This window comes from Narcine bancroftii, chromosome 11 (assembly GCF_036971445.1).
Source record: "Narcine bancroftii isolate sNarBan1 chromosome 11, sNarBan1.hap1, whole genome shotgun sequence".
Lineage (NCBI taxonomy): Eukaryota > Metazoa > Chordata > Chondrichthyes > Torpediniformes > Narcinidae > Narcine > Narcine bancroftii.
Window position 1 is genome coordinate 68209101 of NC_091479.1, and position 24846 is coordinate 68233946.

Genomic DNA, 24846 nt, shown 5'->3' on the forward strand with positions numbered 1-24846 from the left:
GGGAAGCACCCAACTTTGCATTGTTCTTTGTTCTCAATTTTTGTCTCGAGCAATTTCTTTAAAGGTACTTTAATTCCTAACAGTACCAACAGAAATGGAAGACATTAATTCACTCACCCAGAAGATATAGCAGAAAGAGAACAGTGTGTATTTAATTAGCCAGCTTGTCCTCATCTTCTTGAGACTGACAGCCAATAACTGCAGCCTGCTTAGTTCTGGTCCAATACGTGAGGAAGCTCAGATGGTGTCTCCAAATACACTGAGGAAGAAACCCATTTGGAAGTTTCAGGTTGATCAACGCACATAAGCAGGTTACACCGCACAACTGCTCCTGTCAACAACTCAACGAAACCCTGAACTCTAAAGCTTGAGCATAGTTAGATTATGTGAGCGATCTTGTTTATTTTTCCTGTTACTTGCCCAGTGGGATCAAGGAATGCTAGGGGCATGCCTCGGCATTTGTCAAGTCTTGCATTCCTGCATATCTAATAAAGCTGTGCTGAACTGGAACTTAGTGACTCACACACAAACCTGTTGCTTCAGTGGTAGAGAAGCAGAGCTCCATGTGGCACAACTTCCAAAATGTTAACTTTTTATTTGCTTTAATTAACGTTGAAGTTGGGTGACATTGGCTGGAGCTGAATTGGAGATATGTAATGGTCCAAAATGAACTAAACACAATCTGCTGGAGGAACTCAGTGGGTCAGGTACATCATTGGGAGAAAAAGAATGGTCTATGCTTTGAATGAACCAAACCCCTTTAGAAAGACAATTTAAATGTTGTACAGAAGCCAGTGTGAAGAGAACAAGTGGGAGGGGTGGGATTGATGAAACAGACAGAGGTGAAATATGATGGACAATGGCATTAGTTTGGTAGATGCCAGATGAAGAGGGAGGGGGAGAGAGAGAGAAAAAAACTAGGATCAGGTGGAGGAAGATAGGTCAGACAAGGTGGAGTGGGTGATTAGAAGACAAATGCTGCTAATATTGGAATCTGATCAGTAGAGAAAGTGATAATGGTACTATAGAAGGACCAGATGGAACTGAAGGAAGGAGAGAGGGGCAAAGAGGAGAGTGCAAAAGAAATCAGATGTGGATGGAGGGGGATGAGAATGAGTGGGGGTGGGTGGGGAAGGTTAGAAGTGGTGCAGAAGAAGAGAGAGGGGACTCATTATCTGAAATTTGAAAATTCTATGTTCATATCATTGCCAAGGCAGCATTTGAGGTGTTGAGCCTCTAGTTTATGTTGGACCTCACTCTGGCAGAGGAAAAGGCCCAGGACAGACAGGTTGGTGCGGGTTATTGCAGGAAGACCACACACCAGATATCCAGTGAGTAGCTGGGAGCTTTTGGTGGTCTCAGATCAACTTCACTTACAGTAACAATGATCAGCTTCTAGCATCAAAAACACACTGGGAAATTTGCTGTTGCTGGAACAAGCTGCAGGTACATAAAAGGGCATAAAAAGACCTTTCCCTGTCAGAAACAACACTAAAAAGTAGTGGGAGACTGAAAGCTACAAGACCTTCACATCATCTGTGACAAGGTGATCAGCAATGATCATCATAGGGTCCAGGAGAATCGGAAGGATCAGAAACTGATCTCTGTCATAGGAAAAGTGCTGAAAATATGTTATTACTTTTAAAGATCAATCAATGGCAGACAGGTAACAATGACCTATAACCTTGTGTATTAATCATTTTGTGTTCCAACTTCTTTGAGTCATAGAGCATAGAAGCAGGCTGTTCAGCCTGTTTTCTACCAGGCTAGTCCAATTGGCCTGAGTTCAGTCCATTGCCCCATAAATCTTTCCCATCCATGACAGTTCATTCCATAAATGCACTACCCTCTATATAAAAAAGATTGCCTTGAAATAGTTCAGTCTTGACTCACATCCTTTTATGGATCCATTCCACAACCAACCTCCTGTCTATTGTGGCAGCTTCATTCTTATGTATGTCAACCTAACATCTGTAGGTTACATGCTAACTCTTCCACATCACTCAATGTCACCTTGACAACAGAACTTGCTCTTTTGTTTCACTCATTTATGGGGAGGGGGAACTTTACATGGAAAGGGAGATGGAGCAGTAACATCCAAGAGAGAATACCTGGAATTGGTGATGGGCATTAGTATTCCATTCTCTTCTTCTCTCTTTGGCTTGGCTTCGCGGACGAAGATTTATGGAGGGGTAATGTCCACATCAGCTGCAGGCTCGTGGTGGCTGACAAGTCCGATGCGGGACAGGCAGGAATGGTTGCAGGGGAAAATTGGTGGGTTGGGGTTGGGTGTTGGGTTTTTCCTCCTTTGTCTTTTGTCAGTGAGGTGGGCTCTGCGGTCTTCTTCCAAGGAGGTGGCTGCCTCCTTTGAAGAAGACCGCGGGCAGTATTCCATTATGGTCTCACTAAATGCCTCTATTGCAGCAGGAAGTACCTTCAGAAGTGGTTTGGTCCTCAGACTCAGCTGCGCATTCAATATTAGTCATGAAGTTTTGAGTGCAACAACATTGGTCCAGCTTGTCCACATGACCATGTAGTCTACTTAATCTTGTCCCATTTTCCCATTATCCTCTAAACTATACCTATCCATGTACCTACCTCCTCCACTTCCTCTGGCATCTCACCATATACCCACTACCCTTTTAAGTCTTTCCCGCCTCATCCTAAGTCAATGCCCTTTAGTTTTAGATTCCCATACCCTGGGAAAATTACTGTCACCATTCACCTTAACTATGCTCTTGTGATTTTATAAACCTCTTTAAGGTCCTCCCACAGCCTCCAATGCTCCAGGCACAAAAGTCCCAGCCTATCCAGCCTCTCCTTATAACTGAAGCCTACCAGTCCTGATAACATTCTTGTGAATCTTTTCTGTTCCCTTTCCAGCTTAATGACATCTTTTCTATTACTGGGTGACCACAACTGCACACATATTCCAAGTACAGTCTCATCAACAATTTGTACAGTTATAACAGGGTGATTGTTCCTCAACTCATTTCCTGACTAATGAATTGAAATGTGCCAAATTCACCATCATTCATTACCTGTGTCACCATTTTCAATAGCAATGAGTTTTGGTTTCAGTTGCAAATTCACCAACTCCAGATCAGGGAACGTTAACACAAGGGCCCATTATAATAGGTCAAGTAACTTTTTACAGGGTTCTTCATGGTAGGCTGATTCAGAAGGTGAGATGACATGGAATTTAGGGTGAACTAGCTACCGTAAATGGAAACAAATTGTCATGGAGGTCGGAGTCGGAGGATGACAGTGAAGGGTTGTTTTTCATGTAGAATCCAGTGTCCAGTGGTGAGATCAGTGCTGGGTCCTCTGTTGTTTGCCATTAATGATTTGGATGATAATGTTGGTGGCATGATTAGTAAATTTTCGGGTAACATCAAGATTGTTGACATCATGGATAATGAAGAAGACTGCCTAAGGTTACAACAGGATATTGATCAACTGTGCAATCAGGCAAATGAATAATGGATGGAATTTGCCCCTTGTGATGTATTAAATCAGGGCAGGACATCCTCAGTAAATGGCAGGGACCTGGGAGTGTTGTAGAATAGAGAGACCTTGGGGAAAAAGTACATAGCTCCCTGAAAGTGGCAAAACAGATAAATAAAATGGAAAAGAAGGAATATGGGGTTTATTACATAGGGCATTGAGCAAAAGATTTGGGATGTTATGTTAACAGTTGAACAAAACTTTGGTTAAGCTTGATTTGGAGTATTTGGTGGCCACACTACAGGAAAACTGTAACTAAGTTCAAGAGGTACAGAAGGATATTGCCTGGAATGGAGGGCTTGTGTTATGAAGAGTAATTGAATAGGCTGTGTCTGTCTTCCCAGGAGCAAGGGAGGCTGAAAGGTGACATGAAAGATACATAAAATCCTGATAAGCATAAATAGGTAGATAGTCAGAATCAGTTTACTCTGGTAGGGATGTCTAAAACTAGAGGACATAAGTTTAAGATAAGAATGAGGAAGTTTAAAGAGGAAAGTACATGGTGTCTGGAATGAGATAACAAAAGAGATGGAGTCAGGAACAAGAACAACATTTAAAAGGCATCTGGACAGGTACTTGAATGAGCGAAGTATGGAGGGATAAAGAATTAATACAGGCAAAGGGGATTAGTATAGATAAGAACAATGTTTAGTATTGATGCAAAGGCCTTTAGGACCTGTTTCTAAACTGCACATCTCTGTGACGCAAGAACAGATGTGTCTGCTAGATGTCTTGAGGCTTCTTCATTTCTAAGAAGGAGAAGCCTCAAGTTCTCAGAATTTCCCCAGATGCTACTTGTGAAAGTGATGAGGGTTCAGAGGATTGCCAAATACTAGGTAAATCTGCACTTAGATGAGAGTGAGACAGCAGTCCTTTGCCTTTACATGAAACCTAATGAAGCGATGCAAAGCAAGTTGTTGACACACTAATGCCCAGTTAATACTTTGCCACAAGAAAGCTGTCAATCTGTTCTGCCAGTCAAGCAAAGGGGACAATGCTTCATCAATGACACACTTAACTGCATGCAATGTAGGGAGTGTTACAACTACCAGTTACCCAGTCATTTCCTCCAAACTCCCTGCATCATCTTCCTCCCATGGGAACATATGTGACCCATTTAATTCTTTGATAATGTTCTGGCATCAAATGATCTGTGAATGTGTGCTCTTTGAAATTGAATTTAGTGCCAGTGAGAAATGTGTCCACCAGTGTAAAACAGTGACAACCCTGTCCTTGACAGACCCATCACCACCAACACTATACTCTCGTGATATTTTTCTTTTTCTTCTTTGGCTTGGCTTCGCGGACGAAGATTTATGGAGGGGGTAAAAAGTCCACGTCAGCTGCAGGCTCGTTTGTGGCTGACAAGTCCGATGCGGGACAGGCAGACACGGTTGCAGCGGTTGCAGGGGAAAATTGGTTGGTTGGGGTTGGGTGTTGGGTTTTTCCTCCTTTGCCTTTTGTCAGTGAGGTGGGCTCTGCGGTCTTCTTCAAAGGAGGTTTCTGCCCGCCAAACTGTGAGGCGCCAAGATGCACGGTTTGAAGCGTTATCAGCCCACTGGCGGTGGTCAATGTGGCAGGCACCAAGAGATTTCTTTAGGCAGTCCTTGTACCTTTTCTTTGGTTCACCTCTGTCACGGTGGCCAGTGGAGAGCTCGCCATATAACACGATATACAGTGACAGATATAGCCCCACTAGCACTGCTCCCAGTGTTATACAATCAGACATGCCTACTGTTACGAGCCCAAAGAACCCTAAAACCCAGCACCAATAGATATTCACCACGACAAATGGTTATTTAAACAAAAGTTGTTTTAATTAACTTTAAACATGAAAATAGAATCAAACTTTAACTTATCTCTATTTACTTAACTATGCCAAATTAACCCCCTTCTAACTCTAAGTGCATGTGTATGATGTGTGTGTAAATTTAAGAAAAGTTCTTCAATCTCACTTCTCCTATCTCACTTCTCCTTCTTCCAAGTTCTCTGGTTGCAGGCAATTCTTATACTGTGCACAGAATTTAACATGTATAAAGTTCACCAAGCTTTGGTGCTCAAGAGGTAAATGTTTACAGCTCAGGAAGGTTCTCATAGGGTTTGCAGAGAGAGATATGTTGCTCCAGGACTTCCACAATGGAGGTAGCACCATTAGTCACCTCAATGTCTCGCTGATGAAACTTTCCCCATCAGGGTTCTCCAGATGATAACCTCTTTCTTTCAGGCATCACAGAGTTCCTTTCTGTTCCCCTTATTCCAAGAGAAACATCAGACAGATAGCACTTCCAGCCATCCACCACTCTGGAGCTTTCTGTTTCTCAGCAGCTTTTCCTGGCTTGTTTCAGCTGTGACTGTTCAGTCTCTTTCAGTGTCACACACACGCTGGCTGAGAGAGCTTGTTGAGCTTGTCTCACCTCTCTCTCTTCAACTCCAACTGCTAGAAAGCCCATGTGACTCTCTCACTTGCAAAAATCCCCACCTTCTTCAGCGAACCACAGGAGTTCTCCTTCTGCTCCCATCTGTTGTCTTAGATAAACAAAACTTCTCATTGACCTTTGAGTGAGCATCTTGTAGTTATTCAACCAGCCAGCATGTCTCCAATCCAAACAATGGTCTATTCATTTAATGAAATAATTTCAATTAGCACCTACTTGTGTTTTAAAATGTGTGTATGTATGTAAGGTGAGCCTGGTGGGCAGCTCGCTTCTTTGCCAGCAGCTCCTGGATTTCCTGGCTGTTTTCGTCAAACCAGTCCTTGTTTTTCCTGGAGGAGAAGCCCAGTACCTCTTCAGTGGATTGCAGTATGGTAGTCTTCAACTGATCCCAGAGGGTTTCAGGGGACGGGTCCGTGAGGCGGGTTGCAACGTCGAGCTTTGCTTTGAGGTTTGCCTGGAAGTTTCCTCTCGCTTCGTCTGACTGCAGTTTTCCAACATTGAACCTCTTTCTGGGGGCTTTATTGTTCCTGGGCTTTGGCTTGAAGTGAAGGTTGAGCTTGCAGCGAACCAGCCGGTGGTCAGTGTGGCATTCCGCGCTAGGCATGACCCTGGTGTGGAGCACATCTTGTTTTAGTTGCCCATTCAGAGCCAGCTCTTCAGCGCTTGACGTCCTGCTTTGCGGAAACTGCCAAAATGTTTGGCCTGGAAGTCAGCATGAAGAAAACTGAGGTCCTCCATCAGCCAGCTCCCCACCATGACTACCAGCCCCCCCACATCTCCATCGGGCACACAAAGCTCAAAACGGTCAACCAGTTTACCTATCTCGGCTGCACCATTTCATCAGATGCAAGGATCGACAATGAGATAGACAACAGACTCGCCAAGGCAAATAGCGCCTTTGGAAGACTACACAAAAGAGTCTGGAAAAACAACCAACTGAAAAACCTCACAAAGATAAGCGTATACAGAGCCGTTGTCATACCCACACTCCTGTTCGGCTCCGAATCATGGGTCCTCTACCGGCACCACCTACGGCTCCTAGAACGCTTCCACCAGCGTTGTCTCCGCTCCATCCTCAACATCCATTGGAGCGCTCACACCCCAAACGTCGAGGTACTCGAGATGGCAGAGGTCGACAGCATCGAGTCCACGCTGCTGAAGATCCAGCTGCGCTGGATGGGTCACGTCTCCAGAATGGAGGACCATCGCCTTCCCAAGATCGTATTATATGGCGAGCTCTCCACTGGCCACCGTGACAGAGGTGCACCAAAGAAAAGGTACAAGGACTGCCTAAAGAAATCTCTTGGTGCCTGCCACATTGACCACCGCCAGTGGGCTGATAACGCCTCAAACCGTGCATCTTGGCGCCTCACAGTTTGGCGGGCAGCAGCCTCCTTTGAAGAAGACCGCAGAGCCCACCTCACTGACAAAAGGCAAAGGAGGAAAAACCCAACACCCAACCCCAACCAACCAATTTTCCCTTGCAACCGCTGCAATCGTGTCTGCCTGTCCCGCATCGGACTGGTCAGCCACAAACGAGCCTGCAGCTGACGTGGACTTTTTACCCCCTCCATAAATCTTCGTCCGCGAAGCCAAGCCAAAGAAAAGAAAAGATGTATGTAACCTACTTTAACTTTCCAAATTCTCCCAATATTTATCCATTACACTACCAGTTATGGTATTCCAGTGTTATACAGTGACAGACTCATCCCCACCAGTACTAATACCTGTGTTATTCGCTGAAAGACCTATCTACACCCGTACTTTTACCCCAGTGTTATTCAGTAACAGATCTTACTCCAACAGTATGGTGCCGCATTATTATACAGTTACAGAGTCCTATGTCCATCTGTACATTATATTTATGTATGGAATTTGGGCTCAGAAGCTTGAAGTAGGAGTTGAATTTTACTTCTGCTTTTGTCAATGACACTATCGATTGCTCCTATTAAAGAATTGAGGCAGTCTAGAATTCTGGGAACTATATGCTTTGCGGAAACTGCCAAAATGTTTGGCCTGGAAGTCAGCCTGAAGAAAACTGAGGTCCTCCATCAGCCAGCTCCCCACCATGACTACCAGCCCCCCCACATCTCCATCGGGCACACAAAACTCAAAACGGTCAACCAGTTTACCTATCTCGGCTGCACCATTTCATCAGATGCAAGGATCGACAATGAGATAGACAACAGACTCGCCAAGGCAAATAGCGCCTTTGGAAGACTACACAAAAGAGTCTGGAAAAACAACCAACTGAAAAACCTCACAAAGATAAGCATATACAGAGCCGTTGTCATACCCACACTCCTGTTCGGCTCCGAATCATGGGTCCTCTACTGGCATCACCTACGGCTCCTAGAACGCTTCCACCAGCGTTGTCTCCGCTCCATCCTCAACATCCATTGGAGCGCTTTCATCCCTAACGTCAAAGTACTCGAGATGGCAGAGGTCAACAGCATCGAGTCCACGCTGCTGAAGATCCAGCTGCGCTGGGTGGGTCACGTCTCCAGAATGGAGGACCATCGCCTTCCCAAGATCGTGTTATATGGCGAGCTCTCCACTGGCCACCGTGACAGAGGTGCACCAAAGAAAAGATACAAGGACTGCCTAAAGAAATCTCTTGGTGCCTGCCACATTGACCACCGCCAGTGGGCTGATATCGCCTCAAACCGTGCATCTTGGCGCCTCACAGTTTGGCGGGCAGAAACCTCCTTTGAAGAAGACCGCAGAGCCCACCTCACTGACAAAAGGCAAAGGAGGAAAAACCCAACACCCAACCCCAACCAACCAATTTTCCCCTGCAGCCGCTGCAACCGTGTCTGCCTGTCCCGCATCGGACTGGTCAGCCACAAACGAGCCTGCAGCTGATGTGGACTTTTACCCCCTCCATAAATCTTCGTCCGCGAAGCCAAGCCAAAGAAAGAATACATAGTACAGGATTAAGAGGCTGAGAAGCTTGCAAGCCTACAGGGATGGTAGACACTCCTGGACCACATTTGTGCCATGCTTGAGCCAAATAGTGTGCACCACTAATTTGTAATGGTGGATGATACTGAGAACCATGAGACCATGCATGAGGACTACGTAAACCACAGATCCCCATGCACCTCAGCAGCAATCTCGGGCCCATTCTGTGGAAGATTCTGCATTTCCCACAGTGGCTTCATAAACCACCTAAGAACCCACAGAACTGGAGTCATAGCAAATGCTCCACAATCCCAAGGGATTGCCTTAGAAGAAGGTTTTCCAAAAGAACAGAAATCATTTGATAAAATCCCAAAACATTTTAGACCAATTAAATCAGCTTTCAGTTGTCGTTGAAACTATAATTCCCTGACTAAATGTGATTTGTGAGCCAGTAAGAAATTCAAAAGTGTTGATTCATGGAAGAATGTTGGCTCAGGTACAGTAATGCAGAAGATCAGCTTCAGGTATGCATTTCAACAGGTCCAGACATGGGACTCATTTTCTTGTCATGGGTAAAAAAAATGGAAAGAGATGCTTTATTTCAAGAGAGAGTGGCTTGCCTGCTGCTGTTTCAAGCTTCTCCCTCACCAGAGATACTGGCTATCTTCTCTTTATGTTCTCAGTCCTGAGTCAGGATCGCAAGCCAAAAGGTTGACTATCCCCTTGTGCCTGACCATTTGAGTTCCTCCAGCAGCTCATAATTTGCTCTAAATATATCATCAATGGATTTAATTCCACTCTAAAGCATTCTGATCCAATGAGTGGAGAGGCATAGAAATAGGTGAAGCAGGTCAGTCGGTCCTTCCAACATCCATCATTATCATGAAGTAAAATACGACGATCTGCAGACACCGTGGCTGAAGTAAAAACACAATGCTGGAGAAACTCAGTGATCAAACAGTGTCTTTTATATAACAAAGGAAAAAATACATAACCGATGTTTCAGGATTAGCCATTCATCATTTAAACACTGCGGGAACTTCCAGCAGCAGACCCAAGGGCATGACCACGTGGATGCAGAGGGGGTCTAGAAGTTAAGCAGAGACGCCAGGCCCTGAGGTTTCTGCTCACTACTATCCTCCTGGCCAACATACAATCCTTGGAGACCAAACTTGATGAACTCCAAGCCAGACATGAACATCAGGGAGTGCTATGTGATGTGCTTTACAGAAAAATGGCTAAACATGGATATTCTGGACATGGTGCTGCAACCTAAGGCCTACACTCCATCACGTTGACCAGATAGCGGCATCAGGAAAAACCAAGGGAGGTGACGTTTGTGTCATCAGCAATTCAATGCATAGATGTGATGGTAATGTCCCAGTCCTGCTCCTCCAACCTGGAACATCTGGCGATTAAGTGCTACCCATTTTACCTGCTGAGGAATTTTCCATCATCCTGGTCACAGTGTACATTCTGCCCCAGGCTAACATCAGGCTGGCACTAGAGGGACTGAGCACTGTGATTAACAGCCATGAGACAGCACTTCCTAATACATTCCTGATCATGGTAGGGGACTTCAATCAGGCCAACCTGCTTCAAAAGGGCATCAATCATCCCACTGCCCAAGAGTAGTGTGACCTGCCTCAGTTACTACCACCCAGTAGCACTAACTTCTGTGATGAAATGATTTTAGAGGCTAGTCATCGCCAGAATTAACATGTACCTAAGTAAAAATCTGGATCCATTGTAATTTGCCTATTGTCACAATTGTTCCATAACAGATGCAATATTGCTGGCTCACCACTAAGCTCTAGAGCACCTCGAAAACAGGAACTCTTATGTCCGGCTGCTCTTCATCGACTACAGCCCAGCCTTCAATACCATTATTCTCTCAGTGCTGGTCAAGAAGCTACAAACTCTGGCTTCTCTACCCTTCTCTGCAACTAGATCCTTGACTTTCTCTTCATAAGATCACAGACAATAATAATTGGAAGTAATGTTTCCTCCTCAGTGATTATCTTATACAGGCACACCCCAAGGATGCATTCTTAGCCCACTGCTCCACTCATTATACACCCATGAATGCATGGCCAGGCACAATTCCAATGCTATCTACAAGTTTGTCATTGACACCACAGTTGTCAGCAGAATCACAAATGGCAATGAGGAAGCATATAGAAGGATAGAATAGCTCTTTGAATGTTGTCACAACAACAATGTTAGCAAAACCAAGATGATTGTGACTTCAGGAGGAAGTTAGAGGAACATGATCCAGTCCTCATCGAGGACTCAGTAGTGGAAAGGGTCAAAAACTTTAAATTCCTGAGTGTTAGCATCTCTGAGGATTTGTCCTGGAGCCTCCATGTTGATGCAATCATGAAGAAGGTTCACCTGTGGCTATGCTTGAGGAGATTCGATTGTCATTGAAGACTCTCAAAAACATCTACAGGTGTACCGTGGAGAGTATGCTGGCTGGTTGCATCACTGTCTGGTATGGAGGCGCCAAATCTCAGGACAAGGAAAAACCCGAGAGAGTTGTTAACTCGACCTGTGACATCATGGGCACCAAACTCCACTCTTTCGAGGACATCTACATGAGGTGATGTCTTAATAAAGCAGCCTCTATCCTCAAAGACCCCCACTACCCAGACCATTGTCTCTTCACTCTGCTATCATTGGGAAAAAGGTATAGTAGCTTAAAGACGAGCACTCAGCACTCAGGTCATAGAGTTAAAATCACTTACGAATAATTTTTTACCAGTTCTAGCAGTTAGACGTTTTTAACCGCTACAGAAATTTGTTGACATTCCTTTGGGTATTTCTATAGTTACGATCAAGTTTAAAAGCTGTGCTATTGACCATCTTAGAGTTACAGTCATTTTAGTTTTAAAATGGCTTTTGTGCTGTTAGAAGCCAGAAAATGGGTTAGAACAGACAATTTCTTTGACCATGTATCTTTGAGTGTATTAATATCTTATTGCCCATTTATTTATTGATTTTATAGGTTTGCTGTTTAAAGTGAAAATAAATAAATAATAGAAAATCAATGTTATGGAAATGGACTTTGATGAATGAGTCAACTCCTCCATGAACTCATGCGATTTTAAAGGGAAATTAATGCAATAGTCATCTTCTTCTCCGCTGCCAGATTCCTGAATAATCAATGAACAAAAGATACTCCCTTACGTTTCGTACTATTATTTTTTTTGTATTATTGTTGTAACATGATTCATAATAGGTATGTGTGCAATATGATGCTTCCGTAAAACACCGAATTTCATGACTTGTTCATGACAATAAGTTCTGATTCTGACCATCGTTATCATGAGTGGTCAGCCACTTCACAATCCCCTTCCCACCATCTCACCATATCCCTTTTACCTTGACCAATAAGGAATGCATAATTACCTCTTTCTTGAATGTATTTAATGACATGGCCATCGCTGCGTTTTTTTGCTATTTTCCCCTCCCCCCACTTTTGCTCGTTCCTTAATTCCCTAACATCCATGAGGTTTTTGTGTTTTGCTTTGTAAAGACGGGATCAATCTATCCGTTGAATTGTTCTGCCTTTTTTTAAACATTCTTAATTGTAAATTCCCCTCTATCTTACTGCAGGGAACAGATTTGTTTTCACTGAATATTTTCTCTTCACATATATTATATTAATTTTAGTTTCCTGCAAGCTTGCTCTCAGTGCCACACACACAAGTGCTGGAGAAACTCAACATGCCATGCAGCCTCCACAGGAAGTAAAAGACAATCAATGTTTCAGGCCTGGAACATTCGTTGGGATACCCGACAAAAAAAGTTCAAGCCCAAAATGTCTGTTACCTTTTACTTCCTATAGAGGCTGCATGATCTGCTGAGTTTCCCCAGCACATTTGTGTTTTGCACTCGACCCCAGCATCAGCAGTTTTTCTTGCTTAACTCCTGTTTGATCTCATTCCCCATCTTCCCTTTTGTAGCCAATCTCTTTGCTTACTTGGCAGTGCTGGAAGTTAGGGGAACAGTGTATGAGTATATGGGATCATGTTCAATGTCAGTATTTGACAATGACAATAAAATGTTTTTTAGACTGCAGGAATTGACTCAAAACTCATGCACTGTTCCCCTAATTTCCTTTTTATACTGCCTGTGTAGCAGCAAAATTCCTTGATTGTGCCTTTACATGCCTGCAGTCTAAAAACCATAATTGACTGCAGTCCACAAGAAATTTGAGGCATCTGTACATAACAATAACTGCTTATCTCAATGAACATTGGTATGATTATCAAGCATAATAGACATCACAATTGATCGGTTAATCACCATTTTCTGCACTGTTGGCATTGGAGAGGGTCCAGAGAAAATTCACGAGAATGATCTCCAAATGAAAGAGTCATCAAATGAGCAGCATAGACAGAAAATACAAAAACATTCCTTTAGAAAGAAATGAGGAGGTAATGCTTTACTCAGAAGGTGGGGAATCTGGAATTCGTTGTGGCGGATTGTCGTGGAGGCCAAGTCATTAGTTATATAATTTCTTGATTAGGAATTGAATCAAAGGTTATGGGAGAAAGCAGGAGAATGGGGTTGAAAAGTACAGTAAATCAGCCGTGGATTGGCAGGGTGGACTCAATGGACCAAGTGGCCTTATGGTGTTATATTCCTATTTGATGCTCCAGGTATGAAAAATGTGAATCCAAAGTAGGACATTCACCTTTGGAATGCTTCTCCTTCAGAGCAGCCAAACTGAGTGGAAGCAAGAGTCACTTATCTCTTGTCACCAACCACTCCCCCCCCCCACCCCCCCAATAGGGTACAGATAAATTATAGTCTCATTCCAGGGAATCAGGGAATGAGATTTTGGATGCATAAGCATATATTGAGATATCAGGTATTGCAAGCACAGCAATGCATTTTTTTAAACCTCTTTAGCATTGAAATATTTGTTAGTTGGGGTAATTTGTCACAGCTGAGTCAGGAGATTCTGAGTCACTTCAATAACTGAGCATTTAAAATGAGAGGGTACTGAGGTACCACACTGATGAGGCATGGAGTGACTTCATTGGTCAAGGGAGTGCCTGCCTGCTGTCTCTACTATCCACAGGTGAAAAAGCAGTCGACATATTAAAAGTTTCATCACAGAGATGCGAGAGATAGAAAACAGATCTAAACTCTCTTCATTACCAAAATGCTCCATCTAGACATCCCCTCTTGAATCTCCCCTGCATCCTCTCCAGGGAAATCTTGTTCTTCCTATAGTGGTGACCAAACTGTACATAGTGGTTTAACCAATGCTTTATAAACCCCCTCCATAAATCTTTGTCCGCGAAGCCAAGCCAAAGATAAAGTTGTACGAGGACTTTAGTGTCATCTACAAATTTACTAATCATATCTCTAACAATCATGTTCAAATTTCTGGGGGTGGGAGGAATTTCATTAAAAGATACTGAATTTTGTATATGTGTGAAAAAGAAAAAGTGTTAATCATGGCTAACGTGATTTATGGTGTGAAAAATAAAAAAATTTAAAAAAGATACTGAATTTTGACACAGCTGGGTAGAATACACGATTTTTCCACTTGTAGGAGTCTTGGAGTAAAAGAATGTCCCTTTAGAATAGAGATGAGAAGAAATTTCTTAAGCCAGAAGGTGTCGAATCTATGGAATTCTTGCCACAGATGTCTGTGGAGGCCAAGACATTGGGTATATATAAAGTACAATACAAAACAGTGCTGGAGAAATTCAGGTCACACAGCAGCTACAAGAAGCAAAATCAATGGTCCAGGCCTATTATTTGCTCATACTTTGATGAAGGGCTCAGGCCCGAAACATTGGTTATATCTAAATTTCTCCAACACTTTTGTGTATTGCACTCCAATCACAGTGTATGCAGACTTTCCTGTTTAATAAGTATATATAAAATCTTTGTTTCTCTTGCTGAAAATCTCAAGTACCTGCACTGCATTGACTGTTATTCTCTTTGCTTCTCTCGCTGAAAACTGCAGGCTTTTGTGTTTTACTCTATATATAAAGTGGAGGTTTATAGTTGATTTGTAAGGGTGTCAAAAATTATGGGAAGAATGGGGGTGAAAGTAAAATACATCATCCATAATTCCCAACCGGAAACCCTGAATGAATCAAAGAATTTGCAAACTGCTGAGGGAGAGAACAAGGGTGTTTAAGGCCGGGGATCAGGATCTTTTCAAGAAGTACAGGTACGACCTGCTGAAGGCCATCTCTGGAGCAAAGTGGCCATTCTGGAGGAAGCTAGAGACAGAAACACACCAGCTATGGCAGGGAGCGCAGGCCATTACAGCCTACAAAGCGAGGGCAAACTCTATAGATGGTTGTGATGCTTCATTATCTGATGAGCTGAACACTTCTAAATCTGCTTTGAGAAGAAGAACCAAACAGTACCTACTAGAATCTTTGAAAAGGCTGAACACCCTGTGATATCTGCTTCTGAGGGTGATATCAGAATATCATTCAAGGGGATGAACCCTCACAAGGCATCAGCCCCTGATGGCATATCTGGAAGGGTACTGAAAATCTGCATCAACCAATTAGCTGGAGTGTTCATGAACATTTTCAACCTCTCATTGCTGCAGTCAGAGGTTCCAAAGGCCCTCAATCATCCTGATGGCAAAGAAGAGTAGGGTGAGCTTGCCCCATCGCACTAGTTCCTACGGTGATGAAATGCTTTGAGAGGCTGGTCATGGCCAGAATTAACATGTACCTAAGCAAAAATATGGACATGCTGCAATTCGTCTATCATCACAATCGCTTCACAGCAGATGAAATATCGCTGACTTTCCACCGATCTGGATCACCTTGAAAACAGCAATTCATTCATACAGCTGCTCTTCATCGACTACAGCTCGGCCTTCATTACCATTATTCCCTCAGTGCTGGTCAAGAAACTACAAACTCTAGGCCTCTGTACTGCAACTGAATCCTTGACTTTCTCATTGGAAGACCACAGTCAGTACAAATTGGAAATAACGTCTCCTCCTCACTGGTTATCAACACAGGTAAATCTGAAGGATGCGTGCTTAGCCCTACTCATTATACCCCATGACTGTGTGGCCAGGCATAATTCCAATGCCATCTACAAGTTTGCTGATGACATCACAGTTGTTAGCAAAATTACAAATGACAATAAAGAAGTGTATAGAAGGAAGAGAGATCAGCTCATTGAATGGTGAAATGACAACAACTTTGCACTCAACATCAGCAAGACCAAGGAGATGACTGTGGACTTTAGGAGGAAGTCAGGGGAACAGAACTCAGTCCTCATTGAGTGCTCAAGAACTTCAAATTCCTGGGTGTCAACATCTCCAAAGATCTGTCCTGGACCCTCCATGTTGATGCAATCACAAAGAAGGCTCGCCAGCAGCTATACTTTGTGAGGTGTTGTAGTACTATTGACCAACCACATTAGAGTTGTGATTAATAGCCTTTAATCACCTTAAGACATCAACACATCTCACATGTTTCTGGCTCGATTCCAGGCACGTACTGAGGGTGGAGTTTGGGCGTAACAGCCTTTATGGGGATTTCTGAGAGGAGGAGTCACAGGTGCAGAGAGTGGGTCAGCCCATACAGTGCCTTCATACAGATAGTGCTATAGGTACACAATCCTTTATCCGGAACCCTTGGGGGACAGTGTGTTCCGAATTTCAGATTTTTCTGGATTTCGGAAAGCCAGATTTAAGCCCACCTGAATTGTGCTGCCTTATCCACCCCCACCCCCTTCCAGTCGCATTGTCGTCTCCCCCCCCTCACCCGCCCAACGTGCTGCCAGTCTGCCCCCCTAGCCCGCTCAACTCACACTGTCGGTCTCTCCCCTCTTGCCCGCCCAACTTGCGCTGCTGGTCTCTTGCCCGCCTAACTCATGCTGCCAGTCTCTCGTTCGCCCAACTTGCGCTGCTGCTCTCTCGCCCACCCGACTCGCGCTGCCGGTCTCTCGCCCGGCCGACTCGCGCTGGTGTCTCTCTCCCCACTTACCGGATTTTGGAGCTTTCCAGATTTTAGATGTCTGGATAAAGGATTGTGTACCTGTAATAGTTATACAGTGATTGCACCACATTCATCCCTTCTTTTGAAACAAAGTCTGGCACGATGATGAGATTCATTGTTTATTACAGGTTCAGCCTGTCCGGTGGTCTCATCTGTCTCTGTGACCATCATAAGGTTTGCTGTGGCAGAGCTGCTGGATTCCGGGCGGTGTCTTGCACGACAGGCTGTGCCTCTGATGGCTGAGGGGGGTTAGTAGGACCGTGGGGTTGCTTGGTCTTGGGTGCTATGTCGGATGCAATCTGTGGGGCCAATTCGCCAAGGTTACCGTGAGGGGATCTTCATTGGTTGGTCGAGGGGTTCCCTGCATCCGCCAGGCCTCGGATGGAAACTGAGTCCTGCCATCTATCCTGGTACTCCACGTAAACACACTGGTGGTTAGAGTGGAGGAAGTGGACCTTCTCAACCAGAGGGTCAGTATTGTTGCATCTTTTATGCCTCCGGAGCTGCACGGGGCCAGGGGTCATCAGCCATGATGGCAGTGTGGTTCCCGACGGCAACTTCCTGTCTCATTAGTAGTGGTATAGAGGAGGGACCTTGTGGCATGGAGTGCCTCAGAGAGGACATCTTGCCACCGGGAGATGGATAAGCTTTTTGACCTAAGAGAAAGGCCTTCCAGATGGTGACATTCTCTTTCTATATAACCCCCATTCCCCTGGGGGTTATAACCCATGGTCCTGCTCATGGCTAAGCCTTTGGCCAACAGCTACGGGTGCAACTTCTGCTCATAAATGAGGGTCCATGGTCGCTATGGATATAGCAGGGGTATCCAAACAGATTGAATATGCTATGCAATGCCTTTATGACTGTGGCCATGGTCATGTCCAGGCAGTGGATGGCAAAGGGGAAGTGGGAGTATTCGTCAATGATATTGAGGAAGCATACGTTCCTGTTGGTGGATGGAAGGGGGCCCTTGAAATCAATGCTCAGCTGTTCTAAAGGGCGGGTGGCTTTGATGAGGTGGGTTTTGTCTGGCCGATATTATTGGGGTTTACACTCGTCACAAACTGAGCAGTTCCATGTCAACTCCCTGATAACCTCAATTGAGTAGGGGAGGTTATGGGCTCTAACAAAGTGGTAGAGCCTGGTGACCCTGGGATGGCAGAGGTTGTTATGGAGGACTTTGAGGCGGTCCAACTGTGAGTTGATGCAGGTCCCCGAGGACTTCCCAGGCCAGTACCAAATCTGTAGTTGTAGGTGAATAGCTCAATTCTCCACCTCAGAAAAACTATTACACACTGTTTGTTCTTTAACATAAAAACGACTGCACATTGGTCAGTCAGTAGGGTGAACAGTTTTCTGGCCAGCTAGAGCCTCCAATGGCACACAATTTCCACAATGGCATAGGCCTGCTTTTCGATGGCTGAGTGCCAAAGTTCGGGGCCATGGAGGGTTCGGGAAAATAAAGCTACTGGCCTGCCCGCCTAGTTGAGCGTGGCAGCCAGTGAAGTTAGACGCATCACTCTCCACCTGGAAGGGAATGAATTTATCCACAGCATGCTTTGCCACCTTGGCGATGTCGCCTTTGATGCGTGTGAACAAGGAGGTGGGGCTTTCTCCACATAATTCGGGACCCACTGGGAAAAGAAGCTCAAGTACATTTTCAGGGCCTTGAGGGTATGGGGCAATGGGAGTTCCAACATGGGGTGCATATGGTCAGGGTCAGGCCCAATGATGCCATTCTCCACCACGCATTTCTTTTGGTTATGATAGGTTGAGGCTTTTGGCCGTCAAGAGAAATTTCTGTAGGTTAGCGCCATGATCCTGCTGGTCAGGGCTGCAGATAGTCACATTGTCCAGGAAAGGAAATGTGGCCTTGAGTCCATCTACTATTTGGTCCATCTCCCTCTGGAAGACAGAGACCCCATTGGTGACCCCAAAAGAGACTCAGAGGGAGTGGTAGAGGCAGCTGTCTGCCTCAAAGGCAGTGTACAAGCTGTCCTCTGGATGGATAGGTAGTTTGTGGCAGGCCAACTTGAGGTCAATGGTTGAGAAGACCCTGAACTGGGCGATCTCATTTATCACATCGGTGATGTGGTGGGGGGGGGGGGGGGTGAGATGGGTAGGCATCCAGCTGGGTGAAATTGTTTATGGTCTGACTGTAGTAAATGACCATGCGATGTTTCTCTTTGCTCTTAACAACCACCTCCTTTACCCTCCAGGGGCTGATGCTGGGTTCTCTGATCCTCTCTACCAGAACCCATTTGACTTCTGCTTTGATGAAAGCTCTGTCCCCGGGGCAGTATTGTCTACTCTTAGTGGGGTCTGGCTTGCAGTCAGGGGTGAGGTTCTCAAACAAGGTTGGTGGTGGGACCCAGAGGGTTGAGAGGCTATAAGTAGTGTTGGGAGGGGGGATAGTCGGGTGGTTTAAGAATTTGCAGTTGCGGACCCTAGGGGTGGGTGTGGGCCATCAAACTGCATTTGGATGCTTTTTAGCTGACTGATGCGCAGAGCTGTGGCATGATAAGGAGTTTAAAATTCTTATACTCCATGCCCCGCACAGTCAATGTCATGGTGCAGCAGCCATGGATCTCAGCTGAGTGAGATTTGGAGGTGAGGGAGACTTTACATTGTGCCGGGATTACCGTGAGGGAGTAACTGTGCCCAGATGAATGAAGCACTCCATGCTCCCGATTCAAATAAGCAGTTTGTGATGCGACTATTCTCCTCGATGTTCATCAGGGCCCTGGCCAGTTGACGTGGGATGTCTTGATCCAGGGTAATCTAGGCCAACGTCTGGTCACTGCTGTAGAGTTGGTTCAGTGGCACCTGGCAAGATGGCTGCCCCCATGCCATGCACACGGTGCTGCTCCTTGCCTCTGGGTGTGATGACAGAACTGACACCAGGTGGTGCCGTCCCACTTTGCCATCCCCATGGATTCACTGAGCTGTTACCTGCGACTGGAAGTAATGCCAAAGGTGAAGGCAGGTTAGGACCTACATACCTTCCTGTTGTGTCCCTTCTTCCAGCAGGTGGAGCATGTAGTGTTTTGGGCCGGGAAGTTCTTTTGGGGATGCTTCATGTGTCCACAGAAGTAGCACTTTGGGTGCTTGAAGGCGATGGCGGTGATCTGGGAGCCCATGTCACAAGACAGCGGTGCCCGAGCTCCCCACATGGCATTCATGTTCTCCGAGGAGAAGACCTCTGCATTAGGCTGCACTGTCTCAAACGGTTTAGTCAGGTCAACTACTTCTTGCAGGCTTTGATCACCCTTTTCCAGGAGTCTCTGTCTGATGTGATCAGACTTGAACCCAGACACACATGCATCGTATATCAGGTCTTCTATATGAGCTGCAGCAGAGGCTTCTCGTCAATCACAGGCTTGCCCTAGCTCCCACAGGACCCGCATGTATTCATCGACTGATTCACCAGGCGGTTGTCTACGACTGCTCAGGAGGAATCTGGCATAGATGACGTTTGTCAGGGTCCGCTACTGTTTCTGCAGGAACTCCATTGCGACTGAGTAAGTGGTGCAGTCTCTTATCATCTGGAAGACTTGGTGGCTGACCTGAGCAAAGTGTAGATCTCATTTGTCTTCTTCTCTCTGCAGAAAGTTGTGTCTCATGAAAGCTTTGAGGCAGTGCAATCATTGAACAAGTTTGACTGAGGCCTCCGGATCTTTAGGGTCAGTGTCCAGTTCATCCACCCATATTGCCTTGTCCATGGCCCAAAAATTAGTGCTATCGATCAACCTCATTAGACTGAGAGTCGTGATTAATAGGCTTTAATCACTTCAAGATATCAACACATCTTACATGTTGCTGGCCCAGTTCCAAAGCAGGTAGGGAGGGAGGAGTTTGAGCATAACAGCCTTTATAGGGATTTCCAGGAGGAAGGAGTCTCAGGGTCAGGGGGCGGGCCAGCTCATACAAAACAAACAATATAGTGGTTGCACCACAGGTGTTTGAGGAGATTCAGTATGTCACCAAAGGCTCTCCTAAACTTCTACAGGTGTACCGTGGAGTCATTCTGGCTAGTTGCATCACTGCTTGGTATGGAGGTGTCAACTCTCAGGACAAGAATAAACTCCAGAGGGTTGCTAATTTGGCCTGTGACATCACAGGCACCAGACTTCATTCCATCAAGGACATCTACATGAGGAGTGTCTTCAGAAGATCATGTCCTCCATGACCACTTACCTTTGTGAATCAGGCTTTTCAACGTTGCTGCATTTGAAGACAAAGGCACAAAATTGCATTGAAGTGGAGGCAGATCTCAGGTGTGCATTATCTACAACAGAACCAAGGAAGTGGAAACTGATGGAGAAACCAGGAACAGGGATCTAATGAGCTTTGATTTTGATTGTGAGTTTTTACACTTTTGAGTATGCTTGCAGTGTTTTTTATTCTTTAAAAATGTTAAATACTTTAAATTTGATAAAAATGTGTTTCTTACAGAGCTGATGCAGAGTGGGAGATCACTTCACTAAGCACTTTCACTCTGTCTGCACCAGTGACAGGGGCCTCCCAGTTCTGCATCCCACTCCCACACTTCTGTCCATGCCCTTACAGAGACCACCTGTAAATTGGAGGAACAACACCTGATTTTCTGTCTGGGCACTCTGCCATTAACGTTGACTTCTCTGGTTTCTGCTAACCTGCTCTCCTTTCCCCCTCCCTTCCCTTCCTGTCTTCTTTCCCTCAGCTCTCCATTCACCTAGCCTTTCTAATCTCCCCTTTTCTTGTCTTCCCTCCCTTCTCCACCTATTATCTCCTCCTCTTCCCCCCCCCTTCCATTTTGTTCGGACACCTGCCAATATTTTACCATTCTGAGAGATGAGTAAAACTGATATAAAAATATGAAGATGAGGAAACTAGTATAGATATATGTGTAATGAATAAAGCCAGTATGAATAGGATAAGAATAGATATTAGAATGTAGGAAGTAAAGTTAGTCTGAATAAGACAAGGGTCTTCTAGCCTTTTAGACAGAATCAGCAAGTTCACCAGTATGAATAAGATAAGGATAGATAATAGAATGTAGGAAGTAAAGTTAGTCTGAATAAGATAAGGGTCTTCTAACCTTAGACAGAATTAGCAAGTTCTGCATGTAAGAAGATTAGTCAGCCCTGAGAGTCAGGAAGGTGTGAATAAGGACAATGAAATGATGGGACACCGACAGGATACCCCCTGGTCCTCCAAGTTCACAGAAACAGCACGTAGGCAGACAGGACTGCCTAATGCCAAACTCATCCAGGAGGCAGAAGAATGTAAGGGGGAGGGTATTCTGATACTGAAATTCACTGTATAAAAGTTGGGTGAGCCCCAGTGTATGTGTGTATTCCCAGGGTAAGGGGAAAGCACCCAACTTTGCCTTGTTGTATAATAAATGTTCTTTGTTCTCAATTTTTGTCTCGAGCAATTTCTGTGAAGGTACTTCTGTTTCTAACAATTCTTTGATGAAGGGTTCAAGCCCAAAACGTTGGTTATGCATGTACCTTTGCTATATAAAGTACACTGACCTGCTGAGTTTCTCCAGCATTGTGTTTTTACCTCAACCATGGTGTCTGAGACTTCTTTCTTTTTCAAAATTGCTGTCATTGCCACTCGTGGCCCATCATGGCATGTAAGGCCGGAAGCCAGATGGGGCTTAGGCCGAAAACTGTTGAGTATCACTGCCATAATCATCTCCAGCGAGTAACTGGTCCCAACTTTAAGTTTCTGGCAATTTTTTTAACAGAGAAATTTGATCCAAATTACATCCTAATTGGCTCGTTAGAATTGGATTGGATAATTTCATTGGCTGACGCTGTCCAGTAAGACAGGTGCCTGCGTGAAAGGGCGGCGAGGAATCCGATTGGTTATCACGCCTTCATCCCGGCCAATGATCGGGCGGTAGGTTCTCCACGATTGGTCGTTCGCTGCTGCCGGTCACCGGGGAGGCACGCCTCTGTTCGCGCGCTCTTTGAACGTGAAGGAGAGAGGCCCGGGTTGGCCTCCCTCTCCTCTTCCCCCCCCTCCCCTCCCTCTCCTCAACGCAAGCCTGTGACGGCCCTGGGAGGGTTGCGAGCCAGGTGCGTTCCGGCGAGGAGGTCTCGGCAGAGGACGGGAGCTGGGGATCGGGCCGAGCCCACCGCAGGTTCATGCCGCATCGCACCGTGGTGTCTGTCGGCGAGGCCGGGCTCGCTGCTCATTGGCAGGGTGCCGGGTGTGCGCTGGAGCTTCAGAGGTGGGCCTCGGCATAGCTGTGGCATCTGTCTTGCAGGATCTTGTCCACGTTAGAGGGTTGTGGGGGTGCAGAGAGAGAGAGGATGCACTGCAGAATGTGGGCTACGGGAGGATGTAATGCGCCACAGAGAGGGATTGAATCCGTACCCGAGGGAATGGGATCCATTGCTTGGAACGAGCTCGATTGCAGTTCTGGTTTGGGCTTTGGCTCTGCACTCTGCAGGCCGGTGGTGTAAAGGTGGGATGGGACCACTGTCGAGTGCCGGGGTCTGCTGTGCGTTGGGGGGGGGGGGGAATGTTAGGATCCGCTGTGGATTGCAGGAGTTGCTCATTGACTGTAAAGTGAGGGTGGTCCTTCATTCTGTTCCAGTCTACGGAAAATTGTTTTTCCAGTTGAGCGTTTTGCTTTATTAATTTGGGAGGGCATTATAAATCAAAAGCATATTGCAGCCCTGCAATTTCATGTGGCTTTGTCAGGTTACACAGTTTTACACTTCTAAATCCTAAATTTGTTAACTACTATGACTAAGCTAAGTTTAGGCTAGTTTTATTTATTGATTATTTCTAATTGCTCTTTCCTTCTGTCCCTGTGTTTTGCAGGTTATGGCTGAAGAGAAGGATGAAACAACCTTGAAGTTCCCATTTCCCTTCAAACCATACTCCATACAGGAGGAATTTATGACTGCACTGTACAGTGTGCTTGATGAAGGAAAGATTGGGATATTTGAGAGTCCCACTGGGACGGTAGGTTTTTAGTATTAAAACAAAGAAAAGAAGAGCTTTTATTTAAATGGTTGGACTCTCAACCATGGGATTTCACTTAACACTTGCCAGCTTTTTCAGAGTGAGGTTGCACCAACAGCATTGTGGTAGTGACTGAGTTGCATTACAGTAGAATGATTTTTTTTTTTAAAAACTCGTTAAGGTTGTATGGTTCATAGTTCAAAAGAGCAGAGATTGAAAATGTAATAACGTTGTATTCCTTGTTGTTACTTTGAAAGTGGAAAGCTGGTCAGAGGAATTTATTGGTATATTTCCCTTGCACTTCATTGCATAAGCTACATCATTTGCACGTCCAATGCTAGACATCTGAAATGGATTCTCAAGTGCAAGCTGTGTCTTGAGGCAAGATTGTCAGGTGGACAGAGAATCTGTTCAAAGCCTTCTCGGGGAGAAATGCAACACCCTCATTGATCCTTGAGTGCAGAAGGACCATTGCACTGGCATTGAGAACTTCAAGTCTGTGTATTGGATGATTGGAAATGTTCTGTGCAAATGGAAGGAGTGGACCATCCCATAGACTACCTTCCCTGTGAGACACCTCTGCTACATTTGTGGAAGAATCTGGTTCCCACTTTGCCTCATTGGTCACCTTGGAACCCATCAAACTAGAGTGGAATCAAGTTCTCATTGATCCTGAAGGATTTTTCTGTAGTAATGCTTTAGTTGTGCAACTAGATCTTGGGATAGTTTAAGGTGAAGGTTACAGTAGATCAGGAGGTTGAATAACCTAATAGTTGTTGGATAAAAACTGTTCTTGAACTGAGATAGGCTGGACTTCAGGCTTCTGTACCTTCTGCCAGAAGATAGCAGTGAAAAGAGGTGACCAGATGATCACAGTCCTTTGTGATGTTGGCAGCCATCCTGCAGCAGCATGTCACAGATATTTTCAATGGGGGAGGGATGGGCGTGTAAATGCCCAGGGAATGGAATCTCCTGATGGGTGGATGAGGTGTGTGAATGCACCTGGGGGGTATGCCCTGATAGAA

The 24846-nt window shown here is 45.2% G+C and overlaps 2 protein-coding genes across 17 annotated transcripts in view; one reads left to right on the top strand and one right to left on the bottom strand.

Moving 5' to 3' along the window:
* LOC138745845 (tetraspanin-33-like) overlaps positions 1-24846 on the bottom strand; it is an 84490-nt gene that overhangs the window by 32273 nt on the left and 27371 nt on the right. For 2 of the 7 annotated variants that reach the window (XM_069903242.1, XM_069903243.1), the window contains exon 1: positions 118-421. The exons of 1 other annotated variant lie outside the window; for it this stretch is intronic. In XM_069903242.1, coding sequence (XP_069759343.1) covers positions 118-174 — 57 coding nt within the window. In that variant the 5' untranslated portion in view covers positions 175-421. Of the gene's footprint in view, positions 1-117; positions 422-24846 lie in introns of those variants that run through there. 4 more of the 7 variants (XM_069903239.1, XM_069903244.1, XM_069903236.1 and 1 more) reach the window with 4 other exon arrangements.
* ddx11 (DEAD/H (Asp-Glu-Ala-Asp/His) box helicase 11) overlaps positions 22806-24846 on the top strand; it is a 152210-nt gene continuing 150169 nt past the window's right edge. For 4 of the 10 annotated variants that reach the window (XM_069903232.1, XM_069903234.1, XM_069903231.1 and 1 more), the window contains exons 1-2: positions 22807-23078; positions 23678-23821. In XM_069903232.1, coding sequence (XP_069759333.1) covers positions 23681-23821 — 141 coding nt within the window. In that variant the 5' untranslated portion in view covers positions 22807-23078; positions 23678-23680. Of the gene's footprint in view, positions 23079-23677; positions 23822-24846 lie in introns of all 10 variants that reach the window. The other 6 variants (XR_011346544.1, XM_069903226.1, XM_069903229.1 and 3 more) reach the window with 3 other exon arrangements.